Source organism: Zosterops lateralis (genome assembly GCF_965231275.1).
Source record: "Zosterops lateralis genome assembly, chromosome: 3".
NCBI classification, from domain to species: domain Eukaryota; kingdom Metazoa; phylum Chordata; class Aves; order Passeriformes; family Zosteropidae; genus Zosterops; species Zosterops lateralis.
Window position 1 is genome coordinate 58,566,740 of NC_139764.1, and position 22,648 is coordinate 58,589,387.

The 22,648-nt window shown below is 37.7% G+C and overlaps 1 protein-coding gene across 2 annotated transcripts in view; it reads left to right on the forward strand.

Annotated features, from left to right (window-relative positions):
* MED23 (mediator complex subunit 23) overlaps positions 1-21,082 on the forward strand; it is a 36,646-nt gene extending 15,564 nt beyond the window's left edge. For both annotated transcript variants that reach the window (XM_083858006.1, XM_083858007.1), the window contains 19 exons: positions 899-1,099; positions 2,493-2,636; positions 3,930-4,075; positions 4,646-4,891; positions 5,071-5,213; positions 5,748-5,922; positions 7,609-7,772; positions 8,879-9,003; positions 9,507-9,712; positions 10,138-10,318; positions 11,798-11,968; positions 13,184-13,400; positions 14,216-14,452; positions 15,541-15,706; positions 16,748-16,820; positions 17,978-18,192; positions 18,714-18,834; positions 19,493-19,624; positions 20,297-21,082. In XM_083858006.1, the coding sequence (XP_083714132.1) occupies positions 899-1,099; positions 2,493-2,636; positions 3,930-4,075; positions 4,646-4,891; positions 5,071-5,213; positions 5,748-5,922; positions 7,609-7,772; positions 8,879-9,003; positions 9,507-9,712; positions 10,138-10,318; positions 11,798-11,968; positions 13,184-13,400; positions 14,216-14,452; positions 15,541-15,706; positions 16,748-16,820; positions 17,978-18,192; positions 18,714-18,834; positions 19,493-19,624; positions 20,297-20,470 (3,237 nt within the window). In that variant the 3' untranslated portion in view covers positions 20,471-21,082. The remainder of the gene's footprint in view (positions 1-898; positions 1,100-2,492; positions 2,637-3,929; positions 4,076-4,645; positions 4,892-5,070; positions 5,214-5,747; positions 5,923-7,608; positions 7,773-8,878; positions 9,004-9,506; positions 9,713-10,137; positions 10,319-11,797; positions 11,969-13,183; positions 13,401-14,215; positions 14,453-15,540; positions 15,707-16,747; positions 16,821-17,977; positions 18,193-18,713; positions 18,835-19,492; positions 19,625-20,296) is intronic.
* The last annotated feature ends 1,566 nt before the right edge of the window (positions 21,083-22,648 follow it).

Sequence of the window (22,648 nt, forward strand, 5' to 3'; positions counted from 1 at the left end):
CGCCTTTTTTTTTTTTTTTTTTTTTTTTTTTTTTTTTTTCTTTAGTTGTATATTATGTGAGTGTAACAATACAAATGCAGGATAATAACAAGAAGTTGTTGCACTGAAGATATTGTAACATGTGACATTATACTTGGTAGTCTTGAACTGCAAATTTATAATCTGAGTTCCAAGTTACTCACTCTGATGTGTAATTTCTGTTCTATTTACAGTGTGTAGGACACACCACTGATGAATTTTCAAATCTTTTTGATGTTGTAACCTGTGGTGCTGTGTCAATAGGACAGCATCTAGTTGTAGGAGTAACCAGATGTTAATTCTGCTGCAAGTTGCAGGTGGTAGGTGAAGCCAATATGACAGTAAAAAAGAGAATAGTCATCAAATATCTTCATCATGTATTGGGATGTTTCCTCTGAATTTGATGGTGTAATTGGTACATTTTCTTTATGGTGATCCCTACTTTTGAAATGGACTTAATGGAGAAAAGAAGGAATGAAAAAAAAACAGCAAAAAACCCCAAACCAAATCAAAGGACCCCCACCTATTTGTTTAAAGCATGGACTTTGTTTTCTGTGAGTGTGAGATCAGAGAAATAACATTCTGCCTGAATTTGCTATAAAACAGCAAACCCTGTCCTCCCTGAGATGTTATCTCTGTGTAGATGAGCTGTGTTTTGGAACTGAGTAGGGAATTATGGAATACATGATAAAATGTAAAAATCATTGTGACCTGTAACGTAGTGCAGCTTTAATGTACTGGCTTATCCTTAACTTAAGTTCAGACTTCATCTCATGCTTCCCAGCCTTCTGTCAAAATACTGTACTGTAACTGCAACTGTGCAAGTTCTGGAGTTAATGGCAAGGCTTTTGGAATACTGTATCTGATCTCTGCCTTACAGCACAAGCAACGTTGCCCTGTGCTGGAGGACCAGCTGGTTGACCTTGTGGTGTATGCCATGGAACGGTCTGAGACTGAAGAGAAGTTTGATGATGGTGGAACCAGTCAGCTTCTGTGGCAGCATCTCTCCAGCCAGCTCATTTTCTTTGTGCTCTTTCAGTTTGCAAGTTTTCCTCACATGGTCCTGTCACTCCATCAAAAGGTAAATTGTTTGTGTCGCTCCCACACAGTAAGAGGGATTTAAAAAACAAAACCAGTATTTTTTTTAAACTGTCACTCAACCCTGCAGGAAGTACCTTATATGTAAAAATTAATTAAAATTTTAATCACTGTTCTCTCTAGAAGTCAAATTCTCAAGCTATGGTGCTGTGAGCTAGGTGTGATTTAGTGTATTCAGTTACAGGATGTTGCATTTTATTTAGATTCAAAGTGTGCTAATGACTACAATAAAGAGATAAACTGGCATAATTCAGAAGATCTAAGTATTGTGCTGTTGCATCCAGTTTACGAACAAGTTTTGAACAGAGTGAATGCTCTGTTCTGTTTTTGGATTAAAAAAAACATGCCATGCAAATGGATGTAGGAACTTCCTGTTTGTCTAATCAATCTATTTAAGCAAAGGTAATTTGTCCAGTTGTGGTGATACTGGTAATCACAGTCCCAAGTTTTTACTTCTTAGTAATAGTTCCATTAAAACTGGTATAAGTATTTGCCCTTTTCTCTGGTGCTCAGGGTTATAGTTCTAAGGGTAGTGATGCCCTCCATGAGAAGGGAAAGGAGAGGTTGCAGTCAGCCAGCAATATCCTGAGCCCTTTGCTGAGAGAGCTGTGTGTTGTTGATGGTAGGGATCTTTCCTTGCTGTAGGGTCAGCTTATGGCTATTTAGAGGCAGTTTCCAGCAGGCACAACACATTGCTCCATCTTCATTTGTCCACAGTTCCATGTTACATAAAAATTTACTTTGTACGTTTTGTTCCACTTGTGATGGATTGTAGTTCTCTGCTCTCTGTTTTCCCTGAAATTAGTTTTACCGGGGCTGTATTCCTGTAATTACTGTTAATGAATGATTGGAACAGTAGGCATTATACAACAGTTTCACAAATCTAGTATAAAACCTACAGCAAGCAAGATAAGAGCAGAATATTATATTTTAGAGAGTTGCTGTTACAGATAAGTTAATTAACAACAAAAACAAACCCAGTTAAGTCCAGATGAGGCAAACTGAAGTTGTTCTGGCTCAGGGACTTCCTTTGTAGGAGTGTATAAAACCTGTGCCTGATGCTAGCAATTGCAATACTGTACTTGACTACAGGGCTACAAAGTGAAAATTTATGGGTTGCTAGTTTTTCAAAGCAGTGATCCTCAGGAGTTAAATGCATTTTAAATCTTACCATTAATTGTTGTGGCCATCACAGAGTCCGTTCATATGTTACAACTAATGTACCTGTTTCCCTTCTTTCTGAAAACAATGTATGTTTCTGCCTAAGTCCTCTTATTTTAGGACTGTTTTAGTCAGTCCTTCTACTTTTAAAAGAATCTTTACAGTGATTTTTTTTCTGCGTGCAGTATTTGTCTGTTACTGAGTGTTCTTGACAGTTGGCAGGCCGTGGTCTCATTAAGGGGAGAGACCACCTGATGTGGGTGCTACTCCAGTTCATCTCTGGCAGCATCCAGAAGAATGCACTGGCTGATTTCCTCCCAGTTATGAAGCTGTTTGACCTCCTGTATCCTGAGAAAGAAGTAAGTCTCTGATATTAAAAGTTTTATTTTTAATTCAGCTTGGGACCTTCATATCTTCATATTACTATCCTTCTTGAGTCACTCTTACAACAGTGTGCTGCATTGTTGGAGGGAGATATTTCATGAGATTTTTGAGGATTTCATATCCATGTAACCACATTTGTTTGTGTTAACTCCTCTCTTCCTTGGCTTTGGTTTGATTAAGGTTTTGAGGAGTTTGTTAAAGCACTGAGGAGACTGTAAAGGAATAATGTATAATTCTATTGTTACATCTGGGCTGAAACAGAGTAGTACTTTAAATTCATTTTGCTGGAGAAAATCAAATCATATCCATGCTTTGTACATTCCTCAAGAATTAAGGTTCCTGAGGGAGGGGCACTTAGACGAACTTCTTAAACTTTAATTCTGGCAGCACTGTCAGTTGATTGCTTACACTTTCTGTAGTGGGGAAAAGCAATAGGACTGTTTACTTCAGCTCTAGTGATGGCTCCAAGTTACACTTACTGAAAGTCTTTGTCTGACTAGTGCTTTTTAAGTGCTTATGAAACCGAATCCTAGGAAGCTTTTTTTTTAAGATTCAGTTTCACAAGCACTTAAAATGTTATCTCTGGCTGTTGTTCTTAAGAGGATTTGTCTTGCAGTCATGTTGATGATGTGTTGGTGCTGTCTCACTTGCACTGTCAGTGGTGTTTGTGCAGCAGTAACTGTATCAAAGGGAAAGAAATGTGGATGTTGGTAAAAGGGGAGAGCCAGAGTTCCTTTTCCAGTGGCAGTACTGTCGCTAAGTCTGGATTCAAAACTTTGTAATTTTGGGTTGTATCTGTACCTTTTCATGAGAACTGTAAATGTTTAGGATTAACTGTGATGCTGAGCAATTTAGATTTTTCAGAAAATACTGTTGAACTCCTCAGTACCTACTATGGAAGCAGATATCATAACTGGTTTCTGAATAATGTGTAAGTCTGAAGCTGAGAGAGAAAAGCATAGGCTTTGTAACTGTATATGTCTGGAAACTGTATACTCTTAAGCATGAATTTCCTTTTGCCAAGGTTTTAGGTCATTTGTTTGGTTTGGGTGTGTTTCAGAATAATTACTGAAGTGCAGGTCTCTTCCATAGCTCTTGATTTAAAATTACAAACATTGGTGAGGGTAGAATCTGTTCTTTAAAAATATTCCTTACAGTGTAGCAGGTCAGAAAAAAGAAAAACCTGATCTCGTCAATACTGGCTACCTAGGTTGGTTTTCTGCACATTATTCCATGTGGTATGTCACATTCATGTGTTCTTTCTTTAGTATATTCCTGTACCTGATATTAACAAACCCCAGTCAACTCACGCTTTTGCAATGACCTGCATTTGGATTCATCTGAACCGGAAGGCCCATAGCGACAACTCCAAGCTGCAGATTCCCATTCCTCATTCCCTTAAACTTCACCATGAGTGAGTGTGGGGCTTTTGTTATGTTTTGGTTTATGTTTAGGCATAATGAGATTGGCAGTCCCAAGTCTGTATTCAGAATGTATTGTGTGATGGGATGCTGTATAAAGGTTATCAATAGAGTGACTTCAAAGTCATTCAAAAAGACAGACAGAGCTCAGACTCAAAATATTTCATAAAAAGTGAAATGCTGTTATCCAGCTAGTGGAAATGATACATTTTATCTCAGAATAATGTCTTTATTACTGATAGAGAATCTGAAAGTAAATAGGCGATTTTGTTCTGTTACGCTGTGGTTTGGAAAGTGTGGATATGCAGTACAATGGGTTAAGTTTTTGTCTGGAAAGGTGATTTTTAACTGTGTTTTTTTCCTGAGGTATTTCTCCAATGTAGAATAATCATAACACAGTGAAACTGTGGCATACGAAGTAGTTGTTTTGATGTGGTACAATTATAACTATTTTGATTTTTTCTGCTATTTTGTAATTTTTTTTTGGCTGAGGGTGTTGTAGCTGTATTCCTGGAATGCCTATGTATTCTTTCTCCTTAATGTTTAATCTTTTTGGTACACAGGTTTTTGCAACAGAGCTTAAGGAATAAAAGCTTACAGATGAATGACTACAAAATTGCCTTGTTGTGCAATGCTTACTCAACCAATTCAGAGTGTTTCACTTTGCCAATGGGTGTTCTAGTAGAGACTATTTATGGAAATGGCAACATGAGGACACCTCTTCCAGGGACTAATTGCATGGCATCAGGGTCTATCACCCCATTGCCAATGAACCTCTTGGACTCGCTCACAGTTCACGCCAAAATGAGGTACAGTATGTGCAGCCAGCTTTTTTTTTTTAACCCGTAAGTCTGTGTGTAGCTAATTATCATCAGAAAGTCTTTCTGTGGCTGGACAAGTCATATATAGATCTATTAATTTACTTTAAAAATGTGTTAAATTTCAAGTCCATGTTTTTGATTCAAAAACATTTTCTCTCTTTCCTCAGTCTGATTCACAGCATAGCTACAAGGGTAATTAAGCTGGCTCATGCAAAATCTAGTGTGGCCTTGGCTCCTGCTCTGGTGGAAACCTATAGTCGCCTGTTGGTTTATATGGAAATAGAATCCCTGGGCATCAAAGGCTTTATCAGTAAGAAGGAAAATTCATTTCCCCCCCCTTCCTTTCTGTTAAGTAGTATTTTTATTTAATGGCAACAGGAGACCATAGTAAAACTGAAAATATAATGATGCAGCATGTATAAATTAGTTTAATGTAAAATAAACTGTGAAAGTTGTCCTAGTGCAGCAGTAAATTCCAAACTAGTTGTGCTGCTGTCCTTTTATGCCGTTACTTGTACGGCCAGGACCTTTCCAGTTGTGCTGTATTGTATAAAAGCATGCCTAATGGAAAAGCTTAAGCAAAGTTACTTTGAGACATACAGGATACTTAATAGCTCTTGTTAAAACAATTTGCACATCTGCTGTATGTGTTAATTCAAAAGATTATTAAGCTATATACATTTACAGCATCTTCAGACAGCACTTGCACATAGGCTTTTTTGGAGGTAATACACTTTCCAAATTAAATGTCTGACTTACAGCCTAATAAAGCCTGTGTACTCTGTAGTTGTATTTCAAGGTGTCATCAGTTGTAAAACTTACTTTACAAACTTTTTTTCATAAGGTCAGCTCCTGCCAACAGTGTTCAAATCTCATGCATGGGGAATTTTGCATACTCTGCTGGAAATGTTTAGCTATCGGATGCATCACATCCAGCCTCATTACAGAGTCCAGCTCCTCAGCCATCTTCATTCCTTGGCTGCTGTGCCACAGACTAATCAGAACCAGCTTCATCTCTGGTGAGTGACGTTTGTCATATTTGTCCATAATCTCAGATTCCTTCTTGAAAGCCGCGTGAGAATTGTTCAAATGGCACTTCCCAGTCTTACTTCTGTGACTAACTTGTTTTGGGGTGTCTCAGCAGTACAGTTGGATGTTAGCAGTAGTGCCAAGATATGTGAGGCAGCCTCCGGCACACACATGGCAGCAGCGTCACGAGTCAGGAAGCAGCACGTGCAGCAGAACTGTCATGTCCAGAAGTGCTTCTTGCATGGCAGATAAAGGGCAATGTCTGCTGCTTGTAGTCAGTGCTTGGCTTGTCTGCCAGTGAGACCGTGCTTGCTTCCATCTGTACAGGATGTTTAATTCTGTTACAACAGTTAAGTTGGTTCTGCTTAATTCTTATGTGAGGTTGATTCTCAGTCAGATCAGAGAATTAATCTGGTTCACCCTGCAACTGAAAAGGAGTTTGTGCAAAGCTATGGTGACTGCGTGTGAACCTGAGTGGAGTCCTTCATAGGATGTGTGTCATGATAGCCTAAAACTCTGGCTAATTTGAATACGAGAAAGGTGACAAAGCTGGTTAGAGAAGGCCTAGAGAGGTTATGCAGGTAATTCCAGGCAAAAGCTTTGAGTTTGCCTTACTGTTAACGAAGTTGAAAAGCATGAAATTCAGTTTCTATGTAGAATGTGGGGCTTATTGTCAAAAAGTTGGGGAAAATAGTGTCCATTCACTCTTAGAGTACAATAAATCTTGCAGGAGTATGTGAGACAGAGTAACTTCATTATTACGAGTAGAGGAAGTCTAATTATACAGTAAATTCATAGATTCATAGATTGGTTTGCTTTGGAAAGGACCTTAAAGGATCATCTAGTCCCACCTCTTTTGCCATGGCCAGGGAAACCTTCCACAGGGTCAGGCTTCTCAATTTCGTAGTCCAAATTCAAATTGCCTTGTTGCTTATCCTTTACAAAGCATAAAGAAAACCGTTAAAGCCAAGTTTCTCCCTAAATTCAAGGCCTTGTTCTCTTTATTGACCTTTATCTTGCTCTGTCATCTTAGTCTGTAAAATACAGATGTTAGTCAAATTTAATGAGCACTGCATGCAACTAGAATAAACTAAATTATGGCTTTGGCATTTCAAAGACACATTGTTATAAAAATTTTTCCAATGATTTCAAACTACCTGGTGCGAAAAGTGCTTCCAACTAAAGTACTGGAAATTGAAGTGCTTTTAATCAAAATACTTCCTCAACTTCCTAATTTCTTTAATAAGGACAATTTAGTGCTGTCTTCTTTACTTGAAGATGGTAGTTAGCTTTGAAGCTTCCTATGTATTATTCATGCCTTTTTTATTTTGGTTTTGCATATATTTATTTATATTATCTTCTTTAGATTAAGATGTGCAAAAAATAATAATGAGGGGCTCTAATTTGGAGAGACTTGAGGCTCTTCTTCAGGGTCTTTGCGCTTGAAATTTTTGCTAAATCTACTTTTGAGTGCTTTATTTGAAAATAAGATACTGAAACAGTTGATTAAACAGTAGAAAAAGTAAACTTTTTCAAAAGGTTAAGAACATAATTTTAAAAAGAAAATGTTTCTGTGTTATTTGAAGCAGTAAATGGAGGAAAAAATAGGTATTTTTGGAATCTTACAAGCATCAGCATAAGTACTACTGGCTAACTGGACTGTTTCCTTTTTTCAGTGTTGAGAGTACTGCTCTGAGGCTAATCACAGCTTTGGGCAGCTCAGAAGTGCAGCCGCAGTTCACACGGTTCCTCAATGATCCCAAAACAGTTCTTTCAGCAGAATCAGAAGAACTCAACAGGGCTTTGATCCTAACTCTGGCAAGGGCAACACATGTGACAGGTAATAGCAATACATCCCAGTTAAAGCTCTAGTCAAACCATTTCTCTAAAGCACTGTTCAAAAGAGTGTCATGGAAATGACCTAGTCATAAAACACATCCCATGCACTTCTGGTTTTTAAAAAAGTGTGATTTTAATTTCCAACTACTTGTATTTAGGCAAAAAGCTATTATTGAAGCAGTAGTAAAATGAGACTTTTTTAAAAGGTTTATTCAGAGGTACACTGTGACTAGAGTTTAGAGTTTTTTTAGTGCCTTATTTTGAGTTTCATTATTTTAAATCTAAAGCTTTGAATTGATTACTGATACATGCTATTTAAATAGCATTAAATACTCACAGCAACTGTGCTGTTCATGTGGAAACTACTCCCTCTATAGCTTGCATTTAAGAAAAAGTAGTCTGAATTTTGGGTTTCTTTTTTTGGGGAAGGGAAAAAAAGGAAGCTTTCATTGTGTCTTCTAATGTTTTAAACATGTGCAGTGACATGGATCAGATTTTTGTTAGCTTTGAGGGAGATGTTTTCTCTGTCATTTTTTATGATTCTAGTCTGCAGACTCACTGGAGAGTTAAAACAACTGATTCACAAAGACTGGTGAAGATGGTTTTAAAGAGAAGGGACTTCTATGTGTTGGTTTCTTTTTTATTTTTTTAACCATTTCTCAAACTTGATGAAATCAGCCCGAGGTTTAGGGGAATGAGGCATTCATTTCTACAGCTTAGTTGGGGTTGGTTCTTCTGAACAGCCTTTTTGAAGCATTATAAAATGGCATCTGGCAATTTTATCATCACTTTCTTCCTCAGGATTTTTTTCTAAAAGTCTAATCAGCAGAAGCTTGTTTTAGTGACATTACAGGAAATTAAATATAAAATGTTAAAATCATGATTGCTTTATTTCTAGCTCAAACTTTATAAATAATTTTCTTATTAATAGCATTAAAAAGGTAATAGCCAGCATCTTTTATAGAGCAAATAAAGTCAAAGAAAGGGGCTGGGAGAAGTCGATCAAAAAAAGGACACTAGTAAAGCCTTGATGTGTATGATAACAAAAGGAATACCAGTAAGAAATGGTTTTGTGTGAAATTCTAATACCATCAATCCATTTTCTAGACTTTTTCACAGGCTCTGATTCAATTCAGGGAACTTGGTGCAAGGACATACTGCAGACTATCATGAGTTTCACTCCACATAACTGGGCATCACATACACTAAGCTGCTTTCCAGCTCCTCTGCAGGTAATATTTAAACATGGATACTTTACAATTGGAAATACAGTGAATTTATTCTCTTAACAAGATCCTTTGCCTTTTGTGGGTTGGTGACATTCTTCCCCTGTCCAGACTGCATTAATCTCAAGTCCCTAAAGAATGCTGCATGATTATAACATTGCCATTTTTTAGAAATGTGTTAGCTACATTCCCCTTGTGTATTCTAAATCTAATTGTGTCAGATTTGGTCAACTGATACTTCTGGTGCAAGGTAGATCAGATGGTTTGAAAATTAAAAAATAAAATAAAAATTGTAAAAGACATTTTTTTTTTTGTGGCTGTTTGTCATGTAGCTTTGTTAGTGACAAAGCACAGTCACTGTGGTATCACAGTGAAAGAACAACCCTCCCTAGTAGGTTGTGTACAACAAATTAGAAACCCACCCATACTGTGTGCTAAATCAGGCAAAATTATCTTGTTCAAACGTTTTACTGTAGGCTCTCAGTCACAGCAAAGCCTGCTTTTTTCAGGTGTTCTTCAAGCAGAACAACGTGCCTCAGGAAAGCCGTTTCAATTTGAAGAAGAATGTGGAAGAAGAATACCGGAAGTGGAAGTCAATGACCAGTGAGAATGAAATAATCACACACTTCTCTGCTCAGGGGTCATCGCCACTTTTCCTTTGTCTCCTGTGGAAGATGTTGTTAGACACTGATCACATTAATCAAATTGGTTACAGGTGAGCTTAAAAATGTGCTATTTCAAAGTTATTGAGCAACATTCTCAGTTCTGAGGGCATAGGCCTTGTGCATTAACAGCTTGTTCTTGAAATTACCTTGGAGCATGCATAGCATGGAACGGGAGAGTGGAGCTGGGTAGTAGCCAGCATGCCATAATAATTGTGCAGTGTTTAAGATTGGTTCCACCACTCAGTAGTCTGCAATGCACATTTTTCCTGGTGAGAAACAAGGATGTGAGGTGTTTGAATTAAGCAATTTACTTGTTAATTTAATAAGAGGGAGGGAAATTTGTCTCTTTTTTTTGTTTTGTTTTGTTCAAGACAATTGTATTAAAACATGCTTACTAATATCAAATAGATATGCATTAGAAATGCATTAGGAACTGTAACAATTTCTTTCTGCTTTTTTTTTTCTTCCTTGCTAGAGTGTTAGAGAGAATTGGGGCCAGAGCTCTGGTGGCACATGTCAGGACATTTGCAGATTTCTTGGTGTATGAATTCTCTACATCTGCAGGAGGACAGCAGCTCAATAAATGTATTGAGATTCTCAATGACATGGTGTGGAAATACAATATTGTAACACTGGATAGGTTGATACTCTGTTTGGTAAGTATCTCTTCAGAAGATGACGGTTCATGCAGTCTTGTCTTCTGACTCACATTTTAGGAGCAATCTTTTAAAAACGGATTGGTCTTAAATAGTGACTATTTGCTAAGTCAATAATCAAGTAAAATACTAGATTACTTCTTTAAGCAACATAAACTCCCAACTCTTACAGTTCTCTGAATCTTCAGGGAAGCATTTATTGGTTTTTTAATGGCAGCCTAGTATTATTAAGTATTGTGATTAGTGGTTTGGGTCTCTGACATCAGAGCTGTGCAGTTATTTAGGCTCTGCAGAGGGACCTGGCCAGGCTGGATCAGTGGGCTTAGCCCAGTTGTCTGAAGTTCAGCAAGGCCACTTGAGTCACAGCCCTGTGCAGTGCTACAGGCTGGGCAGTTCTGGGATCCTCATTGCAAGACAGACATTGAGCTGGTGAAGGGTTTGGAGCACAAATTTTGAGAAGCAGCTTGAGGGAGCTGGGGATGTTTAACCTGGAGAAAAGGAGGTTCAGGGGAGACCTTATTGCTCACTGCAGCTGCCTGAAAGGTGAGTGTAGCCAGGTGGGCGTCAGCCTCTTCTCCCATAGAAGTGACAGGCAGGGGACAAGAGGAAACAGCATTGAGTTGTGCTGGATTGGATGTTAAGAAAAACATCTCCGCTGAAAGAGTTGTCAAGTGTTGGGACAGGCTGCCCAGGGATGTGGTTTAGTCACCATCCCTGGAGATATTTAAAAGATGTGTATGTGTGGACTTCAGGGCATGGTTTAGTGGCACTGCTCAATTAATGATTGGACTTCATGATCTTAAAGGTCTTTTCGGTCCTAAATGATTCTATGGTTGTGCGATTCCTGCAGCCTTAAAAGGTAGGTAGGATATGGCATGTTATTCATTCATTCACAAGCGTATGGAAAATGTTGTGCCCATTAGAGTAGGCTTTCTTCCTTAGAAATCAGCCTCTTTCATCATAACAGTAAGACAGAAATGGCATTCTCTTGCTTTTCGTGTTATCCTATAAAATAAAGCAGTATTCACTTAGAGAGAACTACATTTACATTCAGTAATTGTCTTTCAATTTTCAGTCTCATCTTAATGTAGATGGTTGGTTGTTTGAATTTTAATTTGCTTTTCAGTATGAAGTTCAATTATGTCAGAGTGGCCGGAGGTTAAAAGCAATCTTAACTTCATTGTCACTTAATTGGTTATTTTCAATAAGACAACTGACAGATAAAAGAGAGCTACAGTTCCTGGAGAAAGTACTATCACTGAGGAGTTTCTAAGACCTTCTGCCCATGGAACAAAAAATGGGGTAGAGATTGAACCTGCCTCTTTTTTATGTCTTCAGTTGAATAATAGAGTTGAAAGACCATCTCTTCAGTGTGAATTTGTGTGCAGATGTAGCAAATTTGGCTGCCACGTTTTGGGGCTTTGGAGCAGACAGCAGTGTCATCTGTAATTTCATGTTATCTGATCTGTTTCATTTAAGGCTATGCGTAGTCATGAAGGAAATGAAGCTCAAGTTTGTTACTTCATAATCCAGTTACTCCTACTGAAGCCTAATGATTTCAGAAACAGAGTGAGTGATTTTGTGAAGGAGAATTCTCCCGAACACTGGCTGCAGAATGACTGGCATACAAAGCATATGAGTTACCACAAGGTATCACAGCTAATAATGTTCTTTTATTGTAATAATTTCCCTGGAAATTATGTCAGCCATCATTTACAAGACAGATGTATCAATTCTTAGACTTTCCTAATAAGCTGTAATTTCTTTGGGTTAGTATGAAAATAATAAATCACTGTAGGTAATTATTTGAAATTATAATGCAGTAATATTCAAAGATAGAAATAGCTTAAGAATTGGGTGGATGTTCATTCTTGCTCATCTAAATCAAATAATTTTAAAATCTTGGTTATACTGAAATTCACTTAGAACAAAGTTTTTGTGCATCAGGGAGAAGGCATTTTATCTGGTGTTTTATAACTATCCCAATAGTTAAACCTACATTTTCTTCTAATTATTAAAACTTCTTCCATCTTCTGTGTGACAAGAACATGATAGACTGATATGTTAGGGAAAAGAAGTGCTGAGATTCTAATGCTCCTATAAACATACTGGTTTGTGCTGGCTAGAGAAGGATGTGCCAATGTTCTGTCAAAAAACAAACACTGAGATGGAACAGATCCAAACAAACTTGTCATGTAGCTCAATATATGCCATCTAGTTTGATCCAGGAGCTGGTTTGGTCTGTATTAGCCCTCTGATTGGCTGTACAGTGTTTTAACAGTGCCTGAAAGTGTAAGGGTAGCAGGGAAGCAAATGAGCCTGGGAAGTGCTCTGACATGGCTGCACAGTCACTACACCCAACCTGGCATAGAGAAATTTCAGTCACGGGTAAAACCTAACTTCAGGCTCTGAGCAGTACCCATCTGTTATTTGAGTACACTACAGCTCTTTCCCAGGGAACTATTTCATTCATGCTATTTCTAGTGTTTTAATTTAGTATATGATGCAGAAACTTCTAGTAGTGCTGATTTCCCCGAGGATTTCTCTTCAAGTGCGTGACAAAGGACACTTTAGCACTGGCTACTTTCAGCTTTGCTTTGGAATACTTAAAGTTCTTTTATGCCCATTTTGAGTGGTGGTGAAACTCTGTTCTGGGTTTTTTTTTGAAGATATTATCCACTATTCTAATAGCCATTTTATGTCGTAGTTCAGTTTTCTTCAGTAAGCTTACAGTAAGCTTCACTGAGTTAAAATGTGATAAAGAGGGTTCTGAAGTGTCTTTTTAAAGCAATGTAGATGCTGAATGTTTAATCCATTACTTACAAAGAAAGAAATTTTAATTTTGGTGGATTTCTTTCCTTCCAGAAATACCCTGAAAAGCTGTATTTTGAAGGCTTGGCAGAACAAGTGAATCCCCCAGTTCAGATCCAGCCCCAGTATTTACCAATTTATTTTGGAAATGTATGCCTGCGCTTCCTGCCGGTGTTTGATATTGTAATTCATAGATTTCTGGAATTGCTTCCAGTCTCCAAATCACTAGAAACTTTATTGGATCATCTGGGAGGTTTATACAAATTCCATGGTAAGTTATCCGTGAATACAGTTGGATATATTCCTGTTGTGATCATTATGTCCTCTTCACCTCTTTTATTCATAATGTTCATGTATTAGCACAGCAGTGCTTTATTCCTTTCCTGTTCTCTAAACCCTGTGTACATTTACACAGAGAAGTGCATTTCCTGTTTAGTGAATTTCAGCTTACTAACAATGAACTTATTTTTTTCAGGTATCTCTTGCTAATTGGTGTTTCCTTCACACCTTTCCCTTCCATTCCCTTTTAGCAGTAAATACTTGGACCTGTGTCCTAACAAACTTTCTGTTACCAAGACTGAAATAATTGAAAAGTAGTTCCTCTCTCTGTCCTTACTTAAGAGTCAAATAACTTGACCTGATACTTGAATACCTTTAGAAATGCACTTAAAATAATTTTTATAGGTCTCATTGCTGTGTTATGCTCAGACAATTTGCAATACTCTTTCTTTACTGTGATTTCATACCTGGATTCTTCTTACCAAATACCTTGTATATGAAGAGTTCATTTAATCAGTTCACTTACAAATATATTAATATTACCATTAAGTTGTGAACTGTTAGTAATACTGACCTTCTTTGTTCCACTTCTTTTGTTCTGCACAGACACTGAAGTATGTACAGGACAAAGGAAAATCAGTTTTGTACAGTATATTGAAAGAAAGAACATTAATCAATTCCTTATGTGCTGTTTTTAAATAAATGCAACTTAGTCTTGCAGGGCTCTTGATTTTAGTTTTATTTGCCACAAACAATGATGCTGGAATTTATTTCTGGTTTTTATTGTTTTCCCTTTCTCCTTGGCAGACCGGCCAGTGACCTACCTGTACAACACTCTTCACTATTATGAGGGCCATCTGAGAGAGCGCACAAACCTCAAGAGGAAACTCGTTCATGCCATAATTGGCTCCCTCAAAGATAATCGTCCACTAGGCTGGTGTCTGAGTGATACTTACCTCAAATGTGCCATGAATCCCCGGGAAGAAAATCCATGGGTTCCTGATGATGCTTACTACTGCAAGCTCATTGGAAGACTAGTAGACAATATCCTTCTAAAAGTTGGCTCTAAGTGAGCTGTGACAATGTCTTAAATCTTCATTTCATCAAAATATGACGTTCAATTTCTTTATTATTCTAAACAGGGAAGTGCTGTCCTAGTAGACATCTTAAAAGATACGGTGAAAGTCAAGTACAGTACAGCTGTATAAATATTTCACTGTTTAAACATCACGTAGAAATACAATTACTGATGATTATGCATTCTGAATTGAATTTTGATTGTCAAAAAAATAAGCTTGATGCAAATGTGAGTATTTAAAGGATTTTTCGAAAATGAGGTTACTGTTACTGTTTTCTAATACTAATTATTAGTATTACTGAGTATAAAATATTGAGAGCAGTGCCATATTTAAGATGTGGGAATAGCTGGCAAATTAGAGAATAGGAATCTTTTTGGACTTTGGCTTCTTTCTGGAGCAGCTTTACAAGAGTTGACCAATTTTCAGGATGTTACAAGTTCTTTCACTCCTTCTCCTGGCTTTCCCTTTCTTAAATGTGTAACTTCAAAGAAGTCTATTCGGTGTCTCCAAAGAAAGCTAAAATTATTTAAATCCCTGATTTTGTGCAAATGTTAACTGTGGAGAACTTTTCTGTATGTATTTCAAATAAGTTAGTCTTGCTTGGGAAAGTGGAATATTTTCAGAGAATAAGCAGGTGCTCCATTTGCATAAACTCTCACTTTAGAAGTCTGCTAGAAGATCTTAGAGGCAAATCAATGGTTTCTGAATTTGTGAGAAAATTCCTCTGATTTATATTTTTTCCTCTTGAAAGCAGACAGTGAATGAGATCGATGGTATTGTTTTTTCCACCTCTTAATCAGGGAGGTTTATCCTTTGCTTGTCTTCGTATGTGTAATGTATTTATAGCTGTGTATTCATGCAGTCCTTCAATGATATCAGCATCTTATATTCATACTTCTGTATGTCTTTTTTTTTAATGAAATGTGGCTGTTTCACTTGTTTTCAATAATTTTCAGTTCAGTTTAGTGTGTGGTAGATGCATCCATTTTTAATCACTGTGCTGTTTATACTTGTCTGTGTTGAGGCAGCATTTTTTTCCTTAACCATTGCCACCTATGGCAGGCAAATCACCTGGTCCATTTCCAAATTGTGACTGGAGATTCAATGAATTTCCTAACCCAGCTGCCCATGCTTTGCACGTTACCTGTGTTGAGCTCATGGCTCTGGCTGTTCCAGGGAAGGAGGTGGGCAATGCTCTGCTGAATGTTGTGCTGAAGAGGTACGTTGGCTTTCTGAAATGGTTTTCTGCAATAATATCATACATAATTAGAGACTGCTCAGGTAGTCTGTGATACTAATTTTCTAATTTTTTTTAAAAAAGAATTGTGCATATAGGTAACATTTAATATATAAAGTATTTTTAGATGGCAAACAAGGTGACAAGCAGAAAAAACCGCATGTTAGACTCCTGTGGTGTAGTGGATTGTATGCTTCAGAATTGGTTGATGTGGCATGATGCCCATAAGAGTTTGAGGTAAAACCTCACACAGGCAGAGATCTTACCCATTGGGTTCAGCAAGAAAGCCTGGAGAAAGTCTGTTTTTTCAGCTGTGCTGAGAGGAGGGCATCTCATCAGCTGATATCACAGCTTTTTTGAGTGCAAAGAAAGGGACAGGAATCATTGGCAGGACTCTGAATCTTCCTGGTGCTGATGTAGATCAGAGGCACTTTGAAACAGTGGTGTGCCAAGGCTGACCTTTTGTCACAATGCATTAAATTTGACCCATAGCTGCTTCTTGGGCAATCACTGAAATAAACTGTGGTGAGAGACAGGACCTGGTATTCTTGCAGCCATTCAGCTGACATCACTCAGCAGTGACAAACTGGAATTACTTCAGTGTAGCTTCATTCAGCTTAGTAATATATTATTGTTAGCTCTGTTTGGGGCATATGGATGGAAGGAATCAATAAAGGGACAAACAACTCTTAGACACTAAAGTTTAAGGAAAAAAGTTTGAAGCCTTTGGAGGAAACCTGCTACTAATGCAAAACACACCCAAATAAAGTTTTGCACACAACATTCCAATAGCATTTTTACCATCTTTTGGCTCTTGAAAATACCTCTGTGTGTTTTGCACACAACATTCCAATAGCATTTATACCATCTTTTGGCTCTTGAAAATACCTGTGTGTGTTTTTGTAGTTCTCTCAACTTGACAAGCATTCTTGGTGTAAGTCCATGTGGTCTGTGAGATGCACAAGAAGCACGTATTGCAGTTGTGTACTTCAGAGCTTTAGTTTTCTTTTTCTTTGTCTCTAGTCAGCCTCTGGTGCCAAGAGAGAACATCACAGCTTGGATGAATGCAATTGGACTAATTATCACAGCCTTACCCGTGAGTCAATACGTTGTATTTTAAAATAATAAAAAAAAAATACTCTTCCATGAAACATTTATCATCTTTCTAGAGTACATTGTAAGCACTTACAGCCAACATCTGTAGATTCCACAGCGAGCTATTCACAAGGCTGTATACATGTTTGAGAAATATCTAGTCCTCCAGCATAGAAAAATTGACCAGGTGTCTTGTTTTTCTATTATGTTTTGAGGCTAGGATGAAAAGAAGTAAATCACTCCTGTTCAAATATATTTTTAAATGCCATGTGTGTAGTATTGAGAACTGGAGCTATGTAGTAGGAAGATCTGTAAAGTTTCTTTTGCAAAGTTATTTTTTGATTAATGCTTGCGCTTTCACACCGTGTAGTTCTTAAACTGTGTAAATGAGATGTGGCTAAGATTGCAAAAGGAAGTGTTTGCAGTACAAACTACTGCAGTAGTTTGCGTATCAGATATGATACAGATATGATATTCAGAAGATCACTTTGATCTTCTGAATATTGTGACTCTTGGTACTTGACAAAGACTGTCTGAGTAATTCTGATCTTGCCATATGTGTTATTCATGGGTCACAGCTGTCCTTCCCTTGTGACCTCTCTTCCCCAATAAAATAGTTCCTCTTCTTGAAGGGAAGCCAACAAGAATTTAATGCTTATTATTTTTATAATGCTTCTAATTCTTCCTGTTCCCTCTCCTTTCGTGTTCATTTGTCTTTTGTACCTTTCTTTATTTCCTGTTTCCATCTTGTTTTTTTGGTCTGTTCGTGCCTGCACTCAGAAAACTAGAAAATTTTCAGACTTCTTCCACTAAGGTTTTTTGCCTAGTCTTTGCTTCTTTTAGAGAACTTTATATCAGGTGATTAAATAATCAAATTAATGAGATATGTCTTGATAATGCCACACCCTCGAGTGTGCCATACCCCCTAACATGGATGCTTTTTGTATTGTGCTTTTTCAGTTTGCATCTTCATGGTTATCAACTACCATTTATATACCATATGTCATTTAAAACAGTTTTATATATACATTTACATTTATAGATACACATTTTAGAAATACAATGATAGTGGAATGAGCTGAGGAAGCATTGTCTTAGGTGATGTTCCTTTTATAATTCTGAATTTTTGGGTTTGTTCTGTTAATTTTTTGTCCCCAGGAGCCATACTGGATTGTTCTCCATGATTGCATTGTGAATGTCATCAACAGTCCCAGCCTGACATCAGAGACAGAGTGGGTTGGTTACCCATTCCAGCTGTTTGACTTCACAGCATGCCACCAGTCTTACTCTGAGATGAGTTGTAGCTACACTTTGGCTTTGGCACATGCAGTCTGGCATCATTCCAGCATTGGACAGCTTTCTCTCATTCCTAAGTAGGTGGAATGATATTTGATAATGTAACTTGTCTTTTAAATTCCACACACAAGATAGATAACAAAGCTCCACCTATTTGCACTTACACCAGCAAATAAATATGTACAGGGGACATCCACGACTTGCCGGATGGATCACAAGTTTTTTTCCAGCTCCCTCTTCCATTGACATAAGTCTAGTTGTCTGTAGGCTGGAGGGCTGCCATATGGTGTGACTGCCTTTAATAAGCCTTTTTAAATCTAGATTAGCTTTTATGCTTTTATTAATTTAAATTTTTTTTAAAAGCATCACTGTAGCACATTCCTAAAGCATCAACTGAAGCAGTAAATATTAGTTCTAGAGCTGCCCCAAAATAATACTTGGAATAGCTGCTATTTCCAGAGGCACGCTGGTTTTTCTAAAATAAAGGTCTAAATGTGTGAGAGAGACTGTGACGTTTTGGCTAGAATTTGGTACAGGTGAAAGAAATAAAGTACCCCAAATAAACAGTTGACATAGTCCCCGTCTTGACATCCTACAGGTTCCTCACAGAAACGTTGATACCCATTGTGAAAACAGAATTCCAGTTGCTCTACGTTTATCACCTCGTTGGGCCTTTCCTGCAACGCTTCCAGCAGGAGAGGACACGGTGCATGATAGAGGTAAAGTCTGGCTCGTGGTTTGCTTTATACTGTATGGATTATTTTACCTTTCCAATTAACTCATGAATCAGAATGGGATTTAATAAATATTAATCTTAATAAATATTCAGAATTAAATTCTCTACAAATTAAACAGTGATTGCAAGGATCTGAGTTGCTGAGTTGGTATTCAGCTTACCCCGTTAACTGAGATCTTGTTGAATAAAACACCCAGTACATTTCTTTTTAAGCAAGAAAAGAAATAAACCCCCAGAAATATCAAGCAGTATATGCTTTCTTTGGCTCTCAAACTACTTTCAAAATATACATCAGACTTACTGCCTGGAAAGGAGTATGCAAGAGGTGAATTGTGAGGATGGAGGAACATGAACTGTTTCTTACATTCATGTCAGTGTGGATAAGGTTAGGGGAGGAAAAAAGAGATGCCAGTAGGCAGATGAGCTGAAAAATGTCAGATATCAGAGACCCTGCTAGTTTAACTTGGAAACCATTTAGTGAAGCATAATGGCATGACTTAGACCTGTCCATTCATCCGTGTAAGAAAGTAAATAGTTAGGAATCACAGCTACTTAAAAAGCAGTAAATATTTATTGTATTGTTAATCTAAAACATTTTAAAACGTGTTTTCATTTGGGCTGCTCTTTGTGTCTGTGAGCAGATTGGAGTGGCATTTTATGAAATGCTCCTGAATGCAGATCGGTACAGCTCCCACCTGAACTACATGGATCCCATTTGCGATTTCTTGTATCATATGAAATACATGTTTACAGGTGACAGTGTGAAAGACCAAGTAAGTAAACAGTAGATATTGATACTTTGGTTATCTTTCTTCCCATATAGTAATTTAATCTTTTTGTGAACTATTTTTCATAGGTAGCAGTACAACGAATTGTTTAACAGTTGATTATTCTCTGTACAAATTAGGAAGTTGGTGCAGGAAAAGCTTCAGATGGAGTAGATTAGATTGCAAGATTAATTTATGTAGTCTGAAATTTAAGATACAGCTTCAGGGTGCTTTAAGAGCTATCACTAGAAATAAAGCTATTGGATATTTCATAACTTTTATTCATTTAAATCTATTTCTTTAAATTTTTACTTAATTTCTGATTCAGTAGTGTAACTTGACATGTGACAAAAGGAAGATGCCATTCATATTCAGTGAAAAATCATTCACTCATTTTGTCTCTATTTTAAAGCAGTATGCACATTTAAAAATGTCAGTTGTGTGAATTGTTTTACAAAGCTTTGGTGCATAACTGTTACAACATGAAGGGTTTCTTAAGATTGGTTATTAGAAGAGGTCCAAAAGTTAGCGTTTTAAATAAAATACTTGTGTAAATACCTCTATTTACTGTATCTTTTTCCATTTTCTGTTGTGCTAATGTGATGTTTATGTACAGTAGTGGCATGTAAAAACACTCCTGTTTTTTACTGAATACATTTTCTTCTTTTTTTAAAACAGGTAGAGAAGATAATTTGTAATCTGAGACCAGCTTTGAAACTTCGGCTGCGCTTCATAACACACATCAGCAAAATGGAGCCAGCCGCGGTTTCACAGCAGCCTCTCAGCAATGGGTCCCCAGCACAGCAGCCCAGCCAAGTGCCTGTCAACGTGGCTTTGCCAGTAACCCAGTGAAATGAAGTGCTGGGCTGACCTTGGTGCGAAGGCTTCCCCCTCTTACTGAGTGAAGTGAAGCAGCATCTGATCTGTGGTCTGGGATGCTTTATAAAAGGACAGAGAACCATGTACAGACTTCTGCTTTGATTTCTTTTGCATCATGAGGCTGCCTAGCTCTGCATGCCAATCTTCTTAGCTATTTATGCTAGACACTAGATAAGGGATATATTGCCTTTCTCTGAAAGCACTGAGTAAAGATCCTCTGTGAGCAAATACATGGATTTCTGAAGAGTTTACCATATTCTGCTCCCTGTCCTGGGTTGAGTTACCTGGATTTTTCCTTTTTTCTGCCTGTGATATGAAAGGACTCTTGAGTGTGTAAAACAGCGTTTTAAAATTTGGGTTCTGCCTTATTAAAAATTTCTATTTTTTTCATCCAACAGAAGAATTTAAATCCTTTTTGTCTTCTGGGCAGACAGTTTAAGCCCTTATACAGAAACGCTCCTAGATAGCGGGATTGCATCAGTTTTATTGAGTTAATTATGACATATTTCCAAAGACTAAGAATGAACCTTTGAAAATATTTGTAAATTTTGTGTGTACAGATTTCATTAAACACAACTCAATGGGTTTGATGTAGTGTCAGTTACTACACTGTTGGATTACACCCTGGAGACTGTCTCCAATGAATCTATTGGAAGTCTGCATATTCACTTAGTGCAATGCTGGTTCGTATTTGATCTTTCCTATTTGGGAAATGGTGTAGTTTTTATTAAGTCAATCACATCAATTTTACTGATCTTACTATATTTTGGATTTGTATAATACTCTACTTTAGGATTTATGTGTACTACACTCAGCAGGTTTTGATAACAGAATTGAAAGGCTCAGTGTTTTGTAAATATTCATCTTTTTGGACAAATTTTTAATTAAAAAAATCCACAGTTTAAAAGTCTGTATTCGTATTGTTAAGTTTATTTCTTTTCCATATGCATTATCTTAAAAATAAGGATTGACCATAGCAAGGATAATTCTGTGTCCCAAGTTCTCTATCAGCTTTGCATTCATAACAGTTTTAACATGTTAAAAATAGAGTCCAAATTAATAAACTCAGGTCTGATCTGATTTATATCTCTCTAAAAATTTAACAGTTGTGGAAAGAAGTTACTGACTCAGTGGGTGGAGGTTCTTTAGTCTGCTTTTTTGCTGTTCTTGTACTTGGATCCAAAATTCTGCCAAGTATAATTTGAGTACCAACTGTGAGTGCTCTTTAACCAACCTCTAGTCTGACATAAAACTTTATTTGTACATTTATTCCGTACCCTGGTAGCTGGTCACAAGTGGTGTTCCCCAGGGCTCAGTGTTGGGGCCAGTCCTGCTTAATGTCTGAATCTTAATGTCTGAATCAGTAATCTGGACAAAGGGGTCAAGGTCACCCTGAGGCAGGTCACAGATGACACCAAGTTAGGGAGGAATGTTGTCCTGGAGGGTACAAAGCCTTTGCAGGGGGTTTTGGGTGGGCTGGATCCATGTCTGAAGCCAACTGTATGAGGTTCAGGAAGTGTCCTGCACTTGGGTCACAACAGCCCTGCTGAGGGCAGAGTGACTGGAAAGCTGCTCTGCAGGAAAGGACCTGAGGGAGCTGGTGACAGCAGCTGAACATAAGCCAGCTGTGCCCAGGTGGCCAAGGAGGCCAATGGCATCCTGGCCTCGATCAGGAATAGTGTGTCCTGCCCAGGACTTGGCAGGATACTGGGATACTACAGTTCCAGCAGTACTCAGCACTGGGGAGGCTACACCTCAAATCCTGTTTGGTCCTGGGCCACTCACTGCAAGACAGACACTGGTGAGCCTGTCCAGAGGAGAACAGTGGAGCTGTGAAGGGTCTGGGGTCTTGCAAAGAGCATCTGAGGGAGGGAATAGAAAAGCCTATAGAAAGGGTGTGTTCTGTTGCTATTCTGTGTTCTAACTGTTCTTCTGAGCATCTTTCTGAATTGTCTCATTTCATATTGAAATAGGTTTTGGCACTTTATATGTCACCCCTTTTAATGTTTAAACTAGCACATGTTTTCAGTCAGGGAATTCAGAGGGTGTACTGAGGAAGTTGGGTAACTGTCATCAGCAGCAAATCCTGAAAGCTGTTGGAATTCTTTAAAGCTCCCTCATTGTGCTCTGTCTTAGCCACATGTGCAGTTA